Raw genomic sequence first — 20148 nt, forward strand, 5'->3', positions numbered from 1 at the left:
AGGGAGGGCTGGGGGGTGTGGGGGCTACAACCACCAAAAGATTCACCGTAGCCTCCCTCCCAGCACTGCTGCTGCCCTGTCCTGGCTGGGCAGTGCCTGCCCCTGCCTCTGCCCCAGTGCCAGCCCTGCTTCTTCCCTCACTGCAGGGGCCTTGATCTGCCCCCAACCCCTTTCCACCCAACAGACTTACCAGCTGGATGCCACTCTCCAAGCTGCCAGGCCGCATATTGGCAATCGTATTGGTATCGGCTGATATGGCTTGTCATTGGTATTGGCCAAAAAACCACTCTATCGGTGCACCCCTATAAGAAGATAAAACATCAACAGTCTCTTCTCAATCAGGGTGTCAAAGATGTGGCACACAAAGCCAGTCTGTTGGGTGCTGCATGTGGTATCTGCATCAGACTAGGCTTGTGCACTGGCACTGGGGCCAGATCTGGCCCACAGACCATCACTCTGCACTAGAACCAGCATGCAAAGCTGGTCTCTCATGGGCACCACATGCTCTACACTGGCTTTGTGTGCCACATGCAGCTCAAGCCATGGACTAGATCTGACATACTGTATGCAGTGTGTGGGGCTGGATCCAATGTGTGTGCTGCATGTAGCTCTGGGCTTATCCAGGGTGCATACTGCATGTGCTGCCCCACTGGATTGGCCCTGCACACTGGCTTCAGGGCTGATCTGGTCCCACACACTAGAGCCAGTGTGCAGGGCCAGTTTCCAGGCATCTCGTGCAGCATGCTCTCCATGCTTGGGCCCCAGCCTGGTGCTGTTGCGTGCTGCACGCAGGCTGGTTTGGGGCATGCTGCATGAGCTGCCCTCACCAGATTGGCCCTGCACATTGGTTCTGGGATGTGAGGCCAGTCAGTGGGTCTGACGTGGCCCACAGGCAATGCCCAAGTTTGGATGAGTTTGACATCCCACTTTAAGTATAATCAATGTCCATGGTATTTGTTTAAGAAAAAAATGAAAAAACTCAAAAGCTCAAAAAATATTCTCCATCTAAGTTAAACAGCATGATTCAAAGCTACAACACATCAGCTATCCAGAAAAATGTTGGATATTTATGCATTATGTTGGGATTAAAAAAAATAGCATACAGTGGATATTTTTATTTTAAAGGCTATATTAATTGGGGGTAGGAGGAGTAATGCAAGTACAGGGGCTATTGTGAGGGAAGAGCTGGACAAAATCTTGAAGGTAAAAATTAAGAGGAAGGTTAGTGAAGTACAGCAAATAAGGAAGAAATGTGGGGTGAGAGTTGTGTACAATAAACGGGAGCATGACAACAGACATAATTTCATGAGTTTTATTTGGTATCAGTATTTTTGAATTCAAGTTTCCAAGCAACTTGTCCCTGGATTAAAGGAAAGGATTTTCCTCTGTATGTGTTGGCCTTATGGTTCTGATTAAGAATGAAATAGACATCTATGAATATCATTAGAAATGCAACAAGCAGCTATTGTATGAATCCCAAGGGTCCTTGTATTTCAGCTCTCAGTACTTAGTTTTGATCATGAGGAATTTAGTACAGCTTTATTTTCCCTCATAAGTGACAGCCCTTCTTTTGTGAATTGTTATTTTAGGCTTCTGTTATAGCGTCTGGTATGTAAAAACTTCAGTATTTAAAATGATCAGAGCTTGGCATAAGTCAGTTCATCATAGAGCCACATTACTTGTGCAAGTTCACAATAACTATCTTTTTAATGGAAACAAGGGACTAGCACCCTGTTACTGGTAAAATGTTTTACTATATATGTTTTGAAAAGTTTGAGGAAATTCAGTCCATTCCACCCTTGTAGAGTTCAATTTGTTTACATCAGTGCCATAATCCTTGAGGGCAGGGGTGCCAAACTCATCCAGCCCTATGGGCTGGATGAGGGTCACCTGGCTGGTTTACAGGCTGGGTTGGTATTTACCCCTAGTAAATCCCAATTGGGTCTGGCCTGCACACTTCACATGTGTGTGCCAGGCCCAGGAGTCACTACACACAGCATGTGGGGCCACTGTGAGGCATGTGGGCTGGAACCAGTGCTGCTTACAGCACAGGGGGCTGCTCTGGGGTGCTTCAGTGCAGCCTGCACGTGGATCCCCTGTGCCATGTGGCAGAGGCAAGGGGTGGGGGTCAAGCTGCTTGACGTCCCCCATCTCCCCACAACCAGCCCCCTTACCACCTATCTCCCAGCCACTGCTTTTCCCTACTGCAGTGGGGGGTAGAGAATGGAATGAATTTAAGATGACTATCCAATAATTAGATTCTAGACTTGGAAAATTATCATATATAATGATACCCGCAATGTTGAGTGTGGTGAAATCCAATCTATGCTATCAGTATTATATTTATATAAAGTATAGCACATTATAATTTTCCATGTCTAAAATTAATATGGTAAAATGAGAGTCCCTGCCCTGGGGAGCACACATTGTAAAAATATAAGGTTGGCCATACAGGCATGCAACCTACAAGTAAATGAGTGTTGTCAAGATTGGCATAAGCTAATAAAACTATGTTTTGGTGCTGTTTGCATGTTAGTGGAAGTTCCTTTAATTTGTGCCTAATGTAAAAGATTTTTCAAGCATACTCTTAGGCCCCGCTTTTCATCCAGAGTTAGATCTGGGATACTGGATGCAGACTGTTACCCTCAAGGAAATTCAAAAAATCAAAACTAAACATTTAAAATGTACTGATCAAGACGATTAATACCACATATCTCAATGTCCTACTTCATGACTAGTAACTTTCTGAGTGACTTCTTCCTGCAGTTTAAGTATCATGTGAACTTGAGGCAGTTGACCGCACCAATTCTGTATTCAGCAGTTCTGTATTTTCAGGATTCAGCCTCACAGTAGGTAGTAGGGGTGTGTGAAGCAGGTCATATTTGATTGAGATTCAGCCCAATCTGGGGGACAGTGATTCGATTCGCTAATACAGATCACTGTTCCAATTTTGATTCAGCTGAATCTGAAGATTTGATTACGACTCAGAGAATCAGTGATCCAGCCATAGACACAGCTTTAAATGTTTTTTCTACACACATCGAGGTACTGGGCATGGCTCGTGAATGCTGAGATGGTGGGGTGGATGGAGCATCCCACAGGAGTACGGGGGGGCCTCCCCGTGGGCTTGATAGCAGACCCCCCTGCCCCCTCCCCCGGCTTGGTGATTGGCTGCGGGGGGACCCTGGGTGCTCCCCCAGACTCAGGAGGCACCAGTTGCCGGGGGGAAGGGGGGGACCTGCGCACTCTGTGATGGACCCAGAAATGGACCGGAAGTGTTTCTGGTCCACTTCTGGGTCTACCATTGAATGTGCTGGGGACCCCCTTGCACTCCCGTGGGATGCCCCATCTGCCCCACCATTTCAGCGTTCACAAGCCGCCTGGTACCTTGAGGTATGTAGAAAAAACATATAAAGCTGTGTTTATGTCTGAATTGTCCAATCTCTCTGTATCGAATCGGAGGCTTCGCTTCGATTCAAATTCGGAGATTCAGATGCCGAATCTCCTCCGAATCGAATCAGTGACCAAAGCTTCACACAGCCTTAATAGTGCCTTACTAGTGTTATTCCATTATAACTATTTTTCAATTTACTACCAATTTTTGAGGAACGTAACGATACTCGTAGGCCGAGGCTTAAGTTGAGAAGGCCAGTTTGGAGTATGGGAAAATTGGTGAATGACAAAAACTTTGACATCAAGGAAAAATGGATCCAGCAATGGAATACAATTGACATCCTTAACAAATTTCTTATCATGGAGCCCACATCTAAACCTCCTGGCTTTGCTCTACAAAGGTGGAGGTAGACAATGTTGAATAGATTTCATAGATATATGAAATCTATGAATAGGGTTCATACTGACAAGATAGGTGTAACTATCTACTATCTAAATGGAATTTTATTAAAGACACCATATGTGTGTGGCAAAATCCACTCTATAGCACATATAATGGAGGAATGTCCTATTGATCATTTTAATGGTTGCATTGTAAAGCTGTACCAGGCTACTAACAATGCCTTACAATAGATATCTAAAACTGTAAGTCTAGTCTTATTCCTTAGTGTCATTGTATATAGCTTGTTTATAGAAAGTTCTGTCATTTGGTTGCTGTATTCCATACAAACATATAAATAAATAAATTACCATTTTAATGGTTTTTTTATCATTAAATGTTAGAAAGTCAGCATTCTCTATCATGAACAGCAGCTGAGGGTCAGTTGGGCAACAAAGCAGGCATAAAGAGACAAGCCAGAGCTTTGGTAGGGGACACTTTTTCCACGTCCAATTATACCTGCTACCCTATGGATCAGTTTTGAAAAAGCTAAGCTAGAATCACAAACCACTTCTCTGGCCATTCATGACTAAGTGATAAATTATCTAAGGATATGATAAATGCTTACTTAAGAACATTCTCTCTGTAACATAAAAAACAAGCTAATGTGAAGGGAACTGTAAACAATAGTTATTCCCACCCATTTAATAAGTAAGTATCCTCCAAGTTTTGGGAAGGAATGTGAGAAGTATGCAAGTAGACAAGTGCAGGTCCAGCAAACTTTGCTGTGAAGAGCAGTAATCTGTTTGCTAGTTATGGCACTTTGCCAAGGCAAGGATATTGCATCATGAGTAGGGACCTACTTCATTCACAGTCTCACAAATTTTGAAGAAACGGTGGAATCTGGGATTGTCCATGCAATATGCAAAATTGACAACAGAAAAGACTTAATAAAAATAAAATGCTGGCTCCCCAGTGGGGAGTCATAGCTGCTGGGAAGGGAAGACACCAGCTGGTAGGCTGGTATGAAGGGCAGCAAGCAGGATGGCAGCTGCCCTTTTATCCCTCTTCCCCACATTGGGGCCTCTCTGCCGATCAGTGCTGAGGGGCAGGGCAGCCAGCTATCAAGATGGCAGCTGCCCCCTCATCCCTTCTTCTGCCCTGGCCTCTCTGCCAATCAGTGCTGGGGGCTGAGCCTGCAACTAAATGCCTGCAAAATGGGTTCTGCACCCTGCAAGCAGGCCATGAGAAACCCTTTATCTTGCCACAATTTAGGTAGGTCCCTGATCACGAGAGCTTTGCTTATCACAGCTTCTTGTTACTCTGGCTGCCCTGATCATTTTTCTCAAAATTGATTTTCCTTTTGTAAGTGGTTTTGCATATTCTGTTTTGATAAACACACGTGAAGCATTTATGGCACCTCAATACTGCCATGAGGAATGTTTCTTTGGAGATGAGTAAAATCTTGTCTCTTTCAAATATTCAGAAGACTCTTCTCACCTATCCATTGGACCTGAGCTTACATGCGGACGAGTTGAATCTGTAGGGCAACTTGAGATTTCAGGGGGTTGTGAGTAGTTACGGGGCCTGCCACTGAATTACAGCATATGGAGCTGTGTTGGGGATGCACGCTGTCAGTGGAAGGATGAGCAATGGGTGCATTAATCCATCTATAGCTCAGGAACCAGAGGTAGTTAATGCCACCACAGTTAATGCCCTGCTGCCAGAGATAGGTCTGGATCTAGCCTGGGAAGCCAAGCAAGTTTGACACGCCTGAATTGGAACGTTCTGGATCTCACCTAATCATCATTGAGCTACAAGGCATGAGAAAGACCTCTGTTACCTGGAATAAGGGAAGAAATTTTCCTGTTTAAGAAGTCTAGTTTTACTGCTGCTTTTGAAGCATCTTTTCTTCCCATTCTCTACTTTGGTTTTTGGCCTATTTATGGTCTCTCCCTGCTGCTTCTTCAGCAGTCCCTCACAGTTGAGGATGATTGTCTTCCATGATTGTCTTATCTGTGGGTCCAAAGATGGCTGACGAGACTAATCCGGGGTTGACAGACTCTGCTGCAACTTGGGCATGTGCTTCCATGTAAGGTGGGTGGCTCCAGATTCTTGTTTTAGTCTGCAACATGCTGTTTCTGGCACTTCTGCTCTTCCATCTCCTGTTATCGTCGTAAGGTTTCAAAGTGCTGAGATCCTTGCAGCGGACTCTCCTCCATGTGTATCCTCCAAGTCTTGAGGTTGGGAATAAGGGGCACTGGTAGGGTGCTAGTCTCCTGTGAGTTGATGTCAATGTTGCCTTTTTTTCCAAGTTGGTCTTGAGGATGTCCTTGAAGTGTTTTCTTTGCCCTCCTCTTGAATGTATGCCTTGCCTGAGCTGGGAGAATAAAACTTGCTTCTGAAGTTGGATCTCTGAATGACGTGGCCAGCCCAGCGAAGTTGATGTTGGATGGTCATTACCTCAATGCTTGTGATATTTGCTTACAAGAGGACACTAATGTTGGTGTGTCTATCTTCCCATTGGATTTGAAGGTTCTTCCACAGGCAGTGTTGATAGTACTTCTGACTTGGTATCTCTTGTACATTATCCACATCTCAGCTCTATACAGCAAGGTGGGGATCACAGCTGCTTGATAAACCATGGGCTTAGTTTCAGATCTGCTGTCACAATCTTCGAACACCTATTTTCTCAAGTGTCCGAAGGTTGCACTTGCAGATTTGAGGTGGTGTTGAATTTCTTCATTTATGCCAGCCTTCTGCTAGAGGTGGTTTGCAAGGTATGGGAAATACTCAACATTCTCCAGAGTCTCACCATGAATCTGAATGACCAGAACTGGGGACTGCTCATTAAGAGCTTGTTAATGGAGGACATTAGTCTTCTGAAGGTTAAGCATCAGTCCCATTTTCTTGTATGCCTTGGCAAAGACAGTGATTGCCTGAAGATGTGCTTCCAAGTGAGCACAGACTATAGCATCATTAGTGTGCTGTAGCTCAATGATTGAGATCAGGGTGGTCTTGGTTTTGGCTTGGAATTGGCTGAGATGAAACAGCTTACTGTCTATTTGGTAGTTTAGCTCCACTCCAACTGGAAGCTTGTTGGTGGTCAGATGTAGCATTGCAGTAAGGAATATTGAGAAGTGTTGCAGCAATGACACAGTCTTGCTTAACTCCTGCTTTAAACCCAAAGATTTACAGGAGTAAATCTGTTACTGAGGACCACCGCTTGCATACTCATGGAACAGGCAAAACATGTGACAAATTTTGGCAGGCACCCATACTTCAGAAGGGTCCTCCGCATTGTTTCTCAGATGACGGAGTTGGACGCTTTCTTGTGGTCAGAGAAGGACATGTGGAGTGGTTTATGTTGTTCTCAGCACTTTTTCTGCAGCTGGCAAGCTGTGAAGATCATGTCAGTTGTGCCTCTTGTTGCTCTAAACCCACACTAAGATTCTAGGAGCAGCTTTTCAGCAAATGGAAGGAGATGATTCAGGAGGCTTCTTGCAATGATTTTTTCTGTGGTGGACAGCAAGGTGATCCCTTTATAATTTTCACAGTTGGACTTGTCTCCTTTCTGGATGATTGTCACAATCATGGTGTCCCTGAGGTCATCTGGGATTTCCTCATCATTACAAATACTTAATGTGAGGGCATGGAACTGTGATGTGAGCTTCTGTCCCCCTGCTTGAAGGTTTCAGCGGTGATTCCATCATCTCCAGTTGCCTTGTTGTTTTTCATTATCTTGATGGCTTTCCTTACCTTATCAAGGGTTGGAGGGGTGTTGCAGGATGGAGGTGAGAGCAATCTCATCAACAACAGAGTCTAAATTAAGAAGGTCTTCAAAATATTCCTTCCAACAGGCATTGAGGGATTCCCTTTCCTTGATCATCAGGTCTTTTATATCCTTAGGTCTCAAGGGGGTTGATACCCGAGTCCTCAGACCATAGATGTCCTAGGTGGCATTGAAAAGACCACATGTATTGTGGATGTCAGTGAGATGTTGAATCTTTTTTGCCTCATCTTCCCGCCATCTGTTCTTCATATTACAGGGTCCTCCTTTGGACCTCTGGCTTGGCTTGTTGGAGATTCAATTTCCTTTGCTTGGTGTTGATGTCATTTTGCCAAGCAGAGAAGGCCTTGTGCTTGCAGGTGATCAACTCTTGGATTTTTCGGTCATTCTCATCAAACTAGCCGTGATGTTTCCTGATAGTGCCTGTCTATTTGCAGGCGCTGATGACAGTGAACTTGAGGGCACTTCAAGTGCTGCTGACACTCTCCTGTTGTAGATTTGGAATTTCACCAGTTTTTTATTGAGGCACTGGTGGAAGAAGTCTTGCTTGATTGAGTCCTTCAACATTGATCTTCTATTGGCATTGCTTCTGCTGCAGCCATCATTTGGGAGCCAGTTTGAGTGACATAACTGAGTGGATGAGTTGGTGATTGACCTATCGGTCGTCAGCTCCTAGCATAACTCAGGTGATATGGACATTTTTGCGATCCCATGCACCAACCATGATGTAGTCAATGAGGTGCCAGTGCTTAGATTGAAGGTGTTAGCATGGGGTCTTGTGCCTGTTTTTCTGGTGGAACAAGGTGTTGGTAATGGTGAGTCTATGTTCCATACATTTGGTCAAGAGGAGGATGTCACTGGAGTTGACCTTTCCTGCTCCTGTGCCTATGGTTATGTTCCAGAGGCTCAGATTCCTTCTGACTGATGTTGAAGTCAGTTATACCTCCTTCTGAAAGGGTAAACAGGAAGGAGAATGCTGGTTTCATGAAGTTGGTTTTGCCATGAAGAATGAACTCAAACCAACTCAACAAGTCCCCTATTGGTGTCAGTGAGCAACTTATGATTTCCCGTCTCAAACTGGCAGGGAGCCAATATGCCACTTTCATCAACACGTATACCCTGACTCTTGACACTGTCTATGAAACCAAGGAGGAATTCTATGCCAACTTTGACCAAGTCCTTCCTGACATTCTGGAGGGAGACAGACTTATTCTTTCTCTGCACATCCTGATTTATCATGGTACCTGGTTCCTAAGTCATGGACCAAGACACTATTATGCAAGATGCTTTAAAAAGGGAGTAAAAAGATGGTCCCAGATGCAAGGAGCTTAGTGTCCATAATGTGAATATTTATCAGCCACTTCTGATGTTGCTCAGTCACAGCAACCTAAGGCTAATTAATCTATTAGTCACTTGTCAGCCCCTGAAGGTTTTGTGTGGTTCATGTCAACGTACAGACATAAGCTTCCTGTGATAGAATTTGGTCCTGATTTAAGTAGTATGTCTGTAAGGTACCATGATTAGCAGGGATCCTGGTTTTCTGTTTAAAAATCACAAATTCTCTGATAAATGTATACATTCTCTGATTAAAAAAACATTTTCCCGCAATTAAAATCAAACACCACTATATAGGTGGTAGTAGGACACAATTTTTTTTTATCATGAAAAATCAGGGCTCCCCCTGCCCCCTTTGCTCACCACATTGTGGTCCAGCTGCAGGTGTCCCTCCCTGCTGCTTTGTAGCACTGAGCAGCCTTGCCCATGCCATTGCCCATCACTCCCAAGGCACTGCCCCCCCCCGCCCTGCCAGTGCCTCTCACTCCTGACCTGCAGCCTCCTGGCCCTACCAGTGTCCCTCACTCTCAACCTACACCCTCCCACAGCCCCCTGCCTCCCCAGGTCTGCTGGAGAAGACCCCCAGCAGCCAGAGCTATGGGACCCAGGGTTGCATCTTGCCTGCTCCCTGACCCATGGATACCAGCCAGAGCTGGGCAGAAGCACCATGTCACTGGCTGCCATTTTCAGGAGGCATTGGGGCAGGCAGGGGGTGCCTCACCTTGGTGGCATGGCTGGCATGGGGCTTCTGATGGCAGCACCACTGGGGCTCTCTGCCCTGCTCTGTTGTCCCACGATTGGTCTTGCCTGGTGGGCCATGGGGAGGGCAGCAGGGTGGGGAGCCCTGAGCCCCACAGCAGGCAGTCTGCATCTTCTTCTTTGCCACGCATAAATCTGAGGGGGCATGTGCCCTGCCCCCCTATGCTCCCTGATGCATTGTCTCTGGTGCCCAACCCCACTCTGGGAGTGCGCACAGTGGCGGGGAGACAGGCCTGCCCCACCAACTCCCCCCCATCCCCGAACAAGCCTCCCATGGCTCCATCCTACTCCCCAGCCAGGCCCCTCGTCTGCACATTCCTGCCCTGGGATCCATGCACTGCCTCAGCTGCCAACCCTTCCCTACTCCCTCCCTCACTGTGGTCAACCGCTGTCTGCCCCCTCGCTCTGCCTCTGTCACCTATGCCCCCTACCCCCACACATCACCTAGGACCCCTTCTTTCCCCCCCATAGACTTATCTGGAAGTAGCTGGGGGAGCTACTTTTCACCCCTGCTTGGCTGTATTGCTAGCCACATGCAGGTGTACACATGCACACATGAATGTGGTGCCCCTTGCGTCCTGCTCTTGTCAGTCCCAAGCAGCCCTTTGCAGGCTGGAACTCTGCCGGCCTGCAAGGAGAAACCTGTGGCTTCTTGCGGGTTTCTCCTTTCTTTAAATGAGAAAATCCACGTTTTTCCATTGCAAAAGGCAAACCTGTTGATAAAATATATATTTTTGTGTTTTTCACTTACAGCCAACACTTCTAAAATTTGTAATTTCTTTTTTTTAATTGTGCTTTTGACAAAAAAATCCATTACAAAGTTTTAAAATAATTTCCACTATTAACAGATGACATTGGAACATGAAAGCTTGCATTAAATCCTGCTTGAACTTGTGTCTAGAAATTGTATAATAGCAATATGCATTTTAAGACTGTTGCTTTCAATAGGTACATCCTGCAGTCAATTTTTTGACAGTGTTGGGGGGGTGGTTCATCATGTATTTGTTATACAATAATACATTTTTGCATGTTTTATATAAAACTGAAACTACAAAGATACTATTTTTGCTGTTTTACAGATATCAAGTACTTGCATTTGCAACAGATGCTGATGAAAGACAGGAGACAGAGCAGCAAAAACATAGTTCTGGAAAAAGACTTGTGGTGAGACCTGTTGGTTTTACAGAAAATATACTATTAAAACATACTATTTAATTTTTATGTAAAACATACTACATACATAAAGCTATACTGTATATATGTAAAAAGAGGAAAGATGTAGTTTCACTAGGAGTGGGCAAGTGGGACACCAGCCCTGGGCACTGACTTAGAGAAAAGGTTTGATGGCTGCTGATGCTGGCAGTCCAGCCACCACTACTGGTCAGGGCACAAAAATGATTTGTTACACTTTTAGAGAGAAGACTAACTGAAAAACTGAGACAGTGTCTGGTCACTAATAACCTAAATTAACTTCCAATACGTTTTATTTGGATTTGGATTAAGCCCTAAATATTTATCATGTTCTGTTTTATAGGATCATAGGAAAAAAGGGACCTCAGGAGGTCACCTAGTCCAGGTCCCTGCTCAAGGCAGGATTATCCCTGATTAAACTAAGTCAAATGTTGGACTAATCTGATCTTGAAAATTTCCAGAGTTGGAGATTCCACAATTTCTCTAGGTAGCCTGTTCCATTGCTTGACCACTTGCACTGTCAGAAAGTTCCTCCTAATCTGCATTTTAAACTTCCTCCCCTGCAGCTTGAGGCCATTATTCCTACCTTTATGAAAGGAGAAATTAACAATGAAAAGGACTAATTTCTTATTAATGTTCATGCATTTCAAAGGTTACGCTGGAATATGATAAACTATTTGAGCAACATTTTAAGTGTGCATTTTTAATTCAAATCCATTTTAACTGCTTTTGTTAGGCTTCTAAAAAATCGCCAAATTACAGTTAGTGTTCCTGTACAGCTTCTTTTTTTCTTATGCTGATAGTGTTTATTAAGATATTTCCCATATAGCTGGTACTCAGACTGCTGAGTGAATTACTCAGTCAGAGGCCTTGGGAAATCAGTGCATCTTGAATAATTTTCAGAGGCTAACAAAACCAGGCTATTTTAAATGGTTTGAGAATTAATTTCAGTCTCTGTTGTCCTGCATTGAGAACTGTTTGGCCAACTAGAATAGTCCATAAAATGTTATCATTGGTCTTTGAAACTGTCATAACTTGAATGTCTTATCAATATATAAATTTGTCAGTACTTTAAAATGCATTTAGAAGCATGTAAGGAGCCAGTGTAACTCTTGTATACAAGTTTATATGTTCTCTCCAATATAGCGTAAATTAAATGGATAGAATTTGAATCTAAAATAGGAAAAAATCATTGAAGCAAATTGCATAGAATGGTAGTATGTCTGTGACAGAATATGTGTTTAAGGGCTTGGACATGTGGCCCAATGAAGTACTTAACTCATTGTTACACTTGTATAAAAATAAGTATGCAGTAATTGTCCCTGGATTTTACTCTGTTAAATTTATTTCACAGTAAGGAGTGAATACGTGACTAGCAATTCCAACTAGAGTCCTATAGTACACACTGTTATAGTACCTAGCCACAAGGTGCCAGGAAATCGTCTTGCACTGAGTAAGAGCTATCCCAGGATAAAATGTATTATGACATAAGCAATATGCTACATGTTAGCTAAGGTTTCATGTGAAGTTACCACATATTTTTGAAGGGGTAACTTTGCCCTGGATTCAAATGATTAACTATGACAAAGTTGGGCTATGGATGTTATGTCTGCTCCACTTTTACTATGTAGTATGGTCATTTGAGTCCAGACCCTAACTTTGTTAATTTAAATTGGTGGAAAATAGTGAAGTAAAATGAAGGAAGATGGGACAGTTGAGAGCCTTTATTAATTTTAGAAACTGCACCTTCCTGTAGGTAGTTTTTGCATATTTGGATTTGTTTGGTTAACATTTGGCATAGGAGCTGAAAAACAAATATTTCCTTTAATATTTTCCTTAAAGGATTTGGGGTTTATTTTTCCTGGTCTCCCCAATTGTGTTGCATGGTTAAGGAATCATGAAAATTCCATGATCATTCCAATCAACCTGAAAATAAACTCTGTATTTATCCAGTGTACAAGACCTTATTGTCTGAAAAACAGAGTTATGAGAGTAAGGTGCATTTTGTGCATCAAAACTCTACAAGAAAAAATTGAAATCTTTTTGACAAAGGTTGACAAATTTAATCAAATTTAATGTTAATACCTTCTCCCACAATGTCATTCTCTTTTTGCGGGATGTCTCTTCACAGGTGCATCTTATAAACTAGAAAATACTGCACTAAATGTGGAAATAATTGTTGCAAATGTTTTACTACTTCCTACTCCCATCCAAAACTTTTCTCCCATTTTATCTTCATCAGCATTTCTGTTAAATTCATTTAAGGTAGACTGAACTGTCGTCATACGCCTTTTGATACTGATATTACTGTGATATGATCCTTAATTTATGCCTTTTTATTCCTTTTGAAGGTGGATTGGGTTTTAAATATTGGAGAGCAAGCACTGGATATACGTGTTGTCTCCTTTAATCAGATGGTTTCCTCTCTTTTTGTGCTTGGTGAGAGAAACTTCTTTTGCCTTAAGGATAATGGGCAAATTCGATTCATGAAAAAACTTGATTACAGTCCAAGTTGCTTCCTTCCTTATTGTTCAGGTTTGTAAAAGAAACATTTAACTCAGAAGCTTTGGCTTTGTTATGCTTAAAGCTAAGATTTTTTTTTTCACTGGGAAAAATACCTTTGTAGCTATATTCTGGATTAATAGAAAAGTTTACATAAAATTCAAAATAGCATCTTCCATTTTTTAATTGAATCATAATTCTTTTTTTTAGCGAATATACAGTGGAAATATTGTTCCTCTCTCCCCCCCCTCCCTTTTTTTTTATTTTCCCAAGAATAAGGTGTGCAGGTTCAAGACAGCCAAGAGCAATAAATTACTCAGGGCTCTTTTGAACTGAGCATACAAGAGCTGGCAGCATACATTGACTAACATTTGTGAACTGATTTTATTTGGTGGCTTATTAGTATAAAGTTTATTTGTCATATTGACTTGGATCAATATTAACAATCTATAGTTATAAATTGGTGCCAAAATTACCTCCCCAGAATATTAAAGAATAAGGTCGCTGTTGCGTGATATAAATTAAATTGTTTTTTTTAAATTTATAAATTTATAAATTAAATTAAAGGTTTATTTTTAAGTTCTGGATAACTTTTAACATTGTATGTTAAGTTCATTTATTTGAATTTTGTAAATAGTATCATAGTAATTTTTATTTATTCTTTACATTTCTGACTTAAAATTACATTTTTATTATCATATTTACTAGAATACAAGATGACCCTGAATGTAAGATGACCCCTCCCCCCCAGTAATTAGATTCCACACAGAAAATTTATGAATTTATTATAATTTTCCATGTTTGGATTCTAATTATTAGAGGATCTTAAATTTGTTTGTCACCCCCCCCCCACTACTGCAGGTGGTAGGGGGAGAGGTGATGAGGGGGGGCATTAATGGGGTAGGCAGTGGGGGGGCATGCGGCAGGTGAGAGGGCAGCTTGGCCCCTGCTGCCTGTTTCCATCCCACTTACTCTCCCCCATTGTGCTTGCCCCCCTCCCCCGCCTACTCAGGCTGCCTCAATTCTTCCCTCCCTCCCTCCCTTCCATATCCGTGCTGCTTCTGCTACCCATGGCCTCAGGTCCCCACCCTCCTTCCTCCTTTCACTGCTTCTCCACCCATCCTCCCTGCTTGCCTTTGCATCGTGCCAGCAGGCTTCGCCCCTGCTGCATCTTGAGACATGGAGTATGACTCCAGCCTGCACCCTAGCAGTGGTGTGAAGCTGGCATTGCTGTTCCAGCCTGGCCCTGCTGCTGTGGCAGGGAGCCAGGCCTGCTGCTATGGGGCTGGCCTAGAACAGCAGTGCCGGCTCCGTGCCACTGCTATGGGGGCTGGGCTGGAGCCACACTCCATGCCCTTGGCTGCATCAGGGACTGAGCCTACCAGTGTGGAGCCAACAGTAGGGAAGAGTAGGGCAGAGATGGAGAGAGAGGGAGAAGTGGCATTGGGGAAGACTGAGACTGGGGGAAGTGTGTCAGGGCGTGCAGAGGCAGTGGTGTGGCAGGGTGCAGGTGGTTGCGAACTCCACCTTCAGTTCCAGCTCCAACCCCAGCCTGGGGCCAGAGCTGTAGCAGCTGCCTGCCTCCCCACTGTCTTGTGCTCGATTTTAAGGCTCGATTTTTATGGGGGCTTTTCCCCCCATGTTAAATGGGAAAAACCTTTATCTTCTAATTCAGTAAATAGGGTAATACAAATATAATAAATAATTCCCAGTGTCTTTCTTATGAATTCATTGAATTTTCAGTTGATTAATTTAATTAACCAGTGTCTGCTTTGTGCCCAGTTTATCCTAGTATGCACATATGGTGATGGAGACAAATCTGAAAATTACTCATGTTTCAAATTACTTAGTATGGCTGGCTAGAACTTTGGAATGTTGTCATATGTTAGAGATGCATAATACATAATGGGAATTAGTGTTCATGATTAATTACATGACTTTGGTTATTGTCAATATAATTTGGTTATTGTCAATATAATTTTCTTTGCTCTGACCTTTTAAAATTTAAATGAAAAAAGAAAACATTTTAATCTATACACAACTATAACAAGTGTGTGTGTGTGTGTGTGTTGTAAACCTCTGAAAGGAGATTCTTGAACAAATCCATCATCTTTAAAATTTGTTTTGTACGTTTCATAGTGACTGAGGGAACAATAAACACTCTGATTGGGAACCATAATAACATGCTGCTTGTTTATCAAGATGTGACATTGAAATGGGCCACTCAGCTTCCTCACACTCCCGTGGCAGTGAAAGTGTGCAGTTTACAGTAAGTAACATCAGAAGAGCTAAACACTTTAGGTTTATTTCCCCCTCGCCTTCCCTCAAAATAATCATATACAGGCAATAGCAAACAATTCTGTAGTATTTAACAAAGAAGGTTATTTGTAGAAGGAACCAGTTCAATTGTTATAGACTGTACGTTATATTTATTGAGCTAGTTAATGCTGTTAAATCTGAAGTAATTTTGTAAAAATAATTGCTCTTAGTTTGGATTTATATTATTGTTCATGAAGATAGAACTTGGCTTGGTATCTGACAAAATAGTTTATTCTGTAAAAGAATGAAAAGTGGCCACTTCAGTCTCCAGGAAGACCTTTCTAGACAAGTTTGAGAGTCTCTATGAGAATTTGTTCTTGCTTATTAGTCTAATTGCAGATACATTCCAGAACCTGTTTTACTGTCTACTCTGCATTTATTATTTTCTAAAGCTGGTACTGAAGTTAATTTGAATTATTCTAACTTTCATGTTCAGCAGGGGAAGAAAATCTGCAAGTAAAATATTAATGGGATAGTGGTGGTTAAGGAAAGAGACTAAAAAAAATCAACAGGATAGAATCTGACCCTGTGGTTAGTGCTGGACCTTGTCACTGGACCTTTGTCACAGTTGGCAGAATCTGAGAAAATGAGGCTAGTGATGTCTGTTAAATGTGATGCACTTGAAAAATTTAACTCCCTTGACTAATCCAAAATTGACTTCTGAAGTTAGCCTCTGTGGGAACATGTCTTTTATCTGAGTTTTGCTTAAAGACTATTAAAAGATTATTTCTATTTTTTTCTGTTTATCTGATATCTGGAAGCCTTTTGTATTTTGCCTTTGTCTTGCTTTTCCTTACACTAGAACTGCATTTGGAAAAACATGCAGCTCTTTTTATCCTTTCTACAAATTAGGATTTGGGATTAGTATGGACAGCAATCATTGATGTATGTTGCTATCAGTAGACTTGACCACACTCAGATATCCATGAGGTTTTAATATAGAGAGAATGACTAAGTAAGATTATCTGTTTAAATAACAGAAAAAAGCATCGACTGATATATCATTGCTGCAGGATCTGGAGCCATCAACATTTACATTGTGTTGGGTTTTAGAGGACAGTTTTTATTTCTTTTCCTCACAAAGAGCTTGAGACAACAAGAGATAACATATCTACCATAGGGTGAATGGGGAAATAGTGAAACAATATTAGTTAGCATGATATCAGTAAAACAGGACCTAATCATTGTTAACTTGTCTTCGTAGGCATCATGGCAAAGAGGAGTTTTAAGGACCTGAAAGTGGCTGATGTGGCTGTTTATTCCCTTGCTTGAAAAGTATGGGAAAAAGCACAAGAGTGCATCTTTGAAAATTTAACCAGTGAACAATGATAGTCTCATTGGAAGCAGAAGTTAATATCTCAATAATAAATTAGAGTTGGATTAAGCCATGAAAGGCCTTGGAAATTAAGACGGATAGTTTGCATTTAATGCAGTGCAGGAAACGGAAGCAATGGAAAGAGAAAAAACAGGAACAATGACAATTGAGGCAGGAACAGTAATAACTGCTTCATCAAGGAGGTTCTAAGCTTCACTTTTAATCTTTATAGTCTGTGTCCAAGATGAAGACTTTAGAGTTTTCAGAGAATTCCAGTTACTTAAATAACTTGCTTTTTTGACTCATTTTTCTCTTCCCTCCTTTTAATCATAATGATTTCATATTTTTTTCATAATAATGTAAAAGATAGTATTTCTTTATCATGGTAGGCATATACAAATAATGTATAATTGCCACAGAAACAAAATACCGTTAAGTACTTACTAGTAAGATATTGGTTTGGCTTATTGATTTCTGTTGTTTAAATTACGTATTTGAAATGGATGCCCCCTTATGACCTCTTATTTCCATTGTAAAATTTGTGCGATCCTAGTTAGTGAAGTCAGTAACATCTCTGATTGGAATCATGAGCTACAAACAATCTGTGGGTTAAAATTTGAGTGTTTTTGTTACTTATTTTTCTTATACTTTGACTCAAGCTTGTAGTACCAGTGGACATTTAATTGCAGTTTAATTCTGATAAATGCTACAGAAATTTGACCTTTGATTACTTATAGGTTTGTTTGGTTGGTTGGTTTTATTTTTGCTCTGCTACACTGTAAGAAATAGTAGTTTCCATGGTAGCCCTTTCACCAAAGGGGAGTCCCCGTGTGCCTGGCAGAAGGTTGCCTAGATTTTTTTGGAGGGTTAAACCCAAAGCAAAAGTCTGGATTAACCAAAACTAGTGTACTTCGGAATGCATATCAGTGTAAATGCATTTTTCCAATGCTGTGCTTAGTTGGGCAGCTTAGCCACTGAAGTGCTGTGTGCTGCTGCTCCAAAAATGAACTGTAAGGAAAAGCATTTTCAGGGAAGCCTAGGCACTTGAAGAAGACAGTTCTCGAGCTTGGTCTGAGTTCATGAAGCAAATGCTCAGGAGCTGTGAGAAACAGCAAACACCTATCTAAATGCCCTGGGCTAGGGGTTAAATTGTGGCCCCCACCCAAACACCTTCCTTGATGTACCTCCCCCCCATTAATCCAACTGTTGCTGCTGCTGGAGCCTCCAGGTTTCTCCCACCTTCTTGCCCCTTGGCATGGGACAGCATGTCCTGGGGCTGTGGGATCCAGGTAGCCCTGCAAGGCAGGGAAGCCTGCATGGTAGCAGTACCTCCATGTGCCTTGTGTGGGAGTGCTTGGGAGACCACATGATAGGAGAATGCTGGGCAAGATGTGTTTTCTTTTCTGACAATCTGAACACTTTTTACTGACAAACCACATTGTTTTACTTGTATGTGTTTTTACTGATATGCTTTACATAATGTAAATGTAGCCCTTTTGCCAGGCCATGGACAAAGTCTAGGTACTAATTTAGTGGTTTGACACCAAGTACAGTAAAAATTTTGGCTGTTGATAAAAATTTTTAGCAGAATATCAGGGGAAAAAAAAGTTTTTGGTTTGGCATCTATGCTTGACTACAGCAATTGTTTTAACACTATACTATCCCACCCAGGGATCCCCCACTCACCCCCACACTCTACCTTGATGGAGGAGCTGTGAGCATGTTACATCTGCACAGCTGAACTTAAAGATATTTTCTGTCGAATGTGCTAATGCCAATGTATGTATAGTTTTACTTTGTTTACACCATACTCTGTACCTACTAGTCTGGCAATACTCTGTTTCACGCTTGTGGCTAGAGTCACTTAGTTATGAATGCTCTGAGACAAACATAACAACTGGGAACAAGGATGAGATTTCATGAATATGGAATACATAAAATTGATGTGAGAAATTTGCTTCAATTGAGTACTTGAAATCTGTTGGAACCCAAAATGTTTACTCAAATTGAAACAATTGGGGCTTATGATAGCATCCTGCAATGTATATACGGTGGCTGAAGCATTTTTTTTAAGTAAATTAATTTCTTCCATGGAAACATGTACCTTCATTACTGAGTTTGATGGGAGGTAAAACATATAGATTACTGCATAGCCTGCTCACTCCAAAAAACCCAGCAAACAGAGCCTTTAAAGAATTAATGAAAATTATCAAAGAGCACTTTGCCCCCAAGCTGTTGATTATGCAGAAAAGTTTGGGTTTCATAAGCGAAATCAATTTGAACTTGTATCTATTTCCACTTTTACAACAGAGTTATGGAAATTGTCGGAACATTGCAATTTTAATGTAGCCCTCAGCGACAGATTTGTGTGTGGGCTACTTAGTGAAGCCATACAAAGGAAGCTCTTAACAGTGGAAGAGCTCACCTTTAAACTTGCTTTTGCTATTAGAATAACTATGAAAACTGCAGCGACGGATGCCATAGATTTGTATGGAGGAGTGCCCGTGGAAATAAGAATGAATGACTTACTTAATATGAGTTCAGTATGCAATTGAAGAGTCAGGGCAGGTGGCAACCTGATGTGTGCTGTTAGTTGGCAAAGGGTCTCACACCCCAGCTATTTGCTTGTTTAATGAATGCTACTGCCAGACTTGTAGTAAAAAAGACAGTGTGCCCTGCTAAGAGAATTAAAAGATGAGAGTAAGGTAAGGTACAGAAAAGGAAATAAAAAAGGTGTATGTAGTAGGGACAGTAGTGACATATATGGTGAGAATGACATAGCTAGTCTGGGTCTATATTATGTGCATGAGGGTGATAACTTACTCATCTCGCTAACATCCCAGGTGACTTGGAAGGCCTTTAAATAGGGCTGGGTATAGGTTCTGCAGTGTCTGTTATCTCACATTCAGAATATGAAAAATCTTTTAAAATATAAAATTAAGGAAGACACCAGTGTTAAAAAACCACACACAAAGAGAAGATTGTGCCAAAGCGGGTAATGTCAGGACAGTAGAATATAATAATAAGTGGCACCTCTTGACTTACATCATTGAAAAAGGGCGATCCACTCTGTGGGGTCATAAATGGTTAAAGAGATTCCCCATGGACTGGAATTGTTTAAAGATGCAGGCACTTTCAAAGGTCCCTGCAGAAACAGTTAAACAA

The 20148-nt window shown here is 41.9% G+C and overlaps 1 protein-coding gene across 8 annotated transcripts in view; it reads left to right on the forward strand.

Annotated features, from left to right (window-relative positions):
• Nucleotides 1–20148, forward strand: part of BBS9 (Bardet-Biedl syndrome 9) — a 573789-nt gene that overhangs the window by 69855 nt on the left and 483786 nt on the right. For all 8 annotated transcript variants that reach the window (XM_019509032.1, XM_019509031.1, XM_019509030.1 and 5 more), the window contains 3 exons: nt 10736–10820; nt 13199–13382; nt 15489–15618. In XM_019509032.1, the coding sequence (XP_019364577.1) occupies nt 10736–10820; nt 13199–13382; nt 15489–15618 (399 nt within the window). The remainder of the gene's footprint in view (nt 1–10735; nt 10821–13198; nt 13383–15488; nt 15619–20148) is intronic.

Source organism: Gavialis gangeticus, unplaced genomic scaffold (assembly GCF_001723915.1).
Source record: "Gavialis gangeticus isolate Ggan-Ray unplaced genomic scaffold, GavGan_comp1, whole genome shotgun sequence".
Taxonomy (NCBI): domain Eukaryota; kingdom Metazoa; phylum Chordata; order Crocodylia; family Gavialidae; genus Gavialis; species Gavialis gangeticus.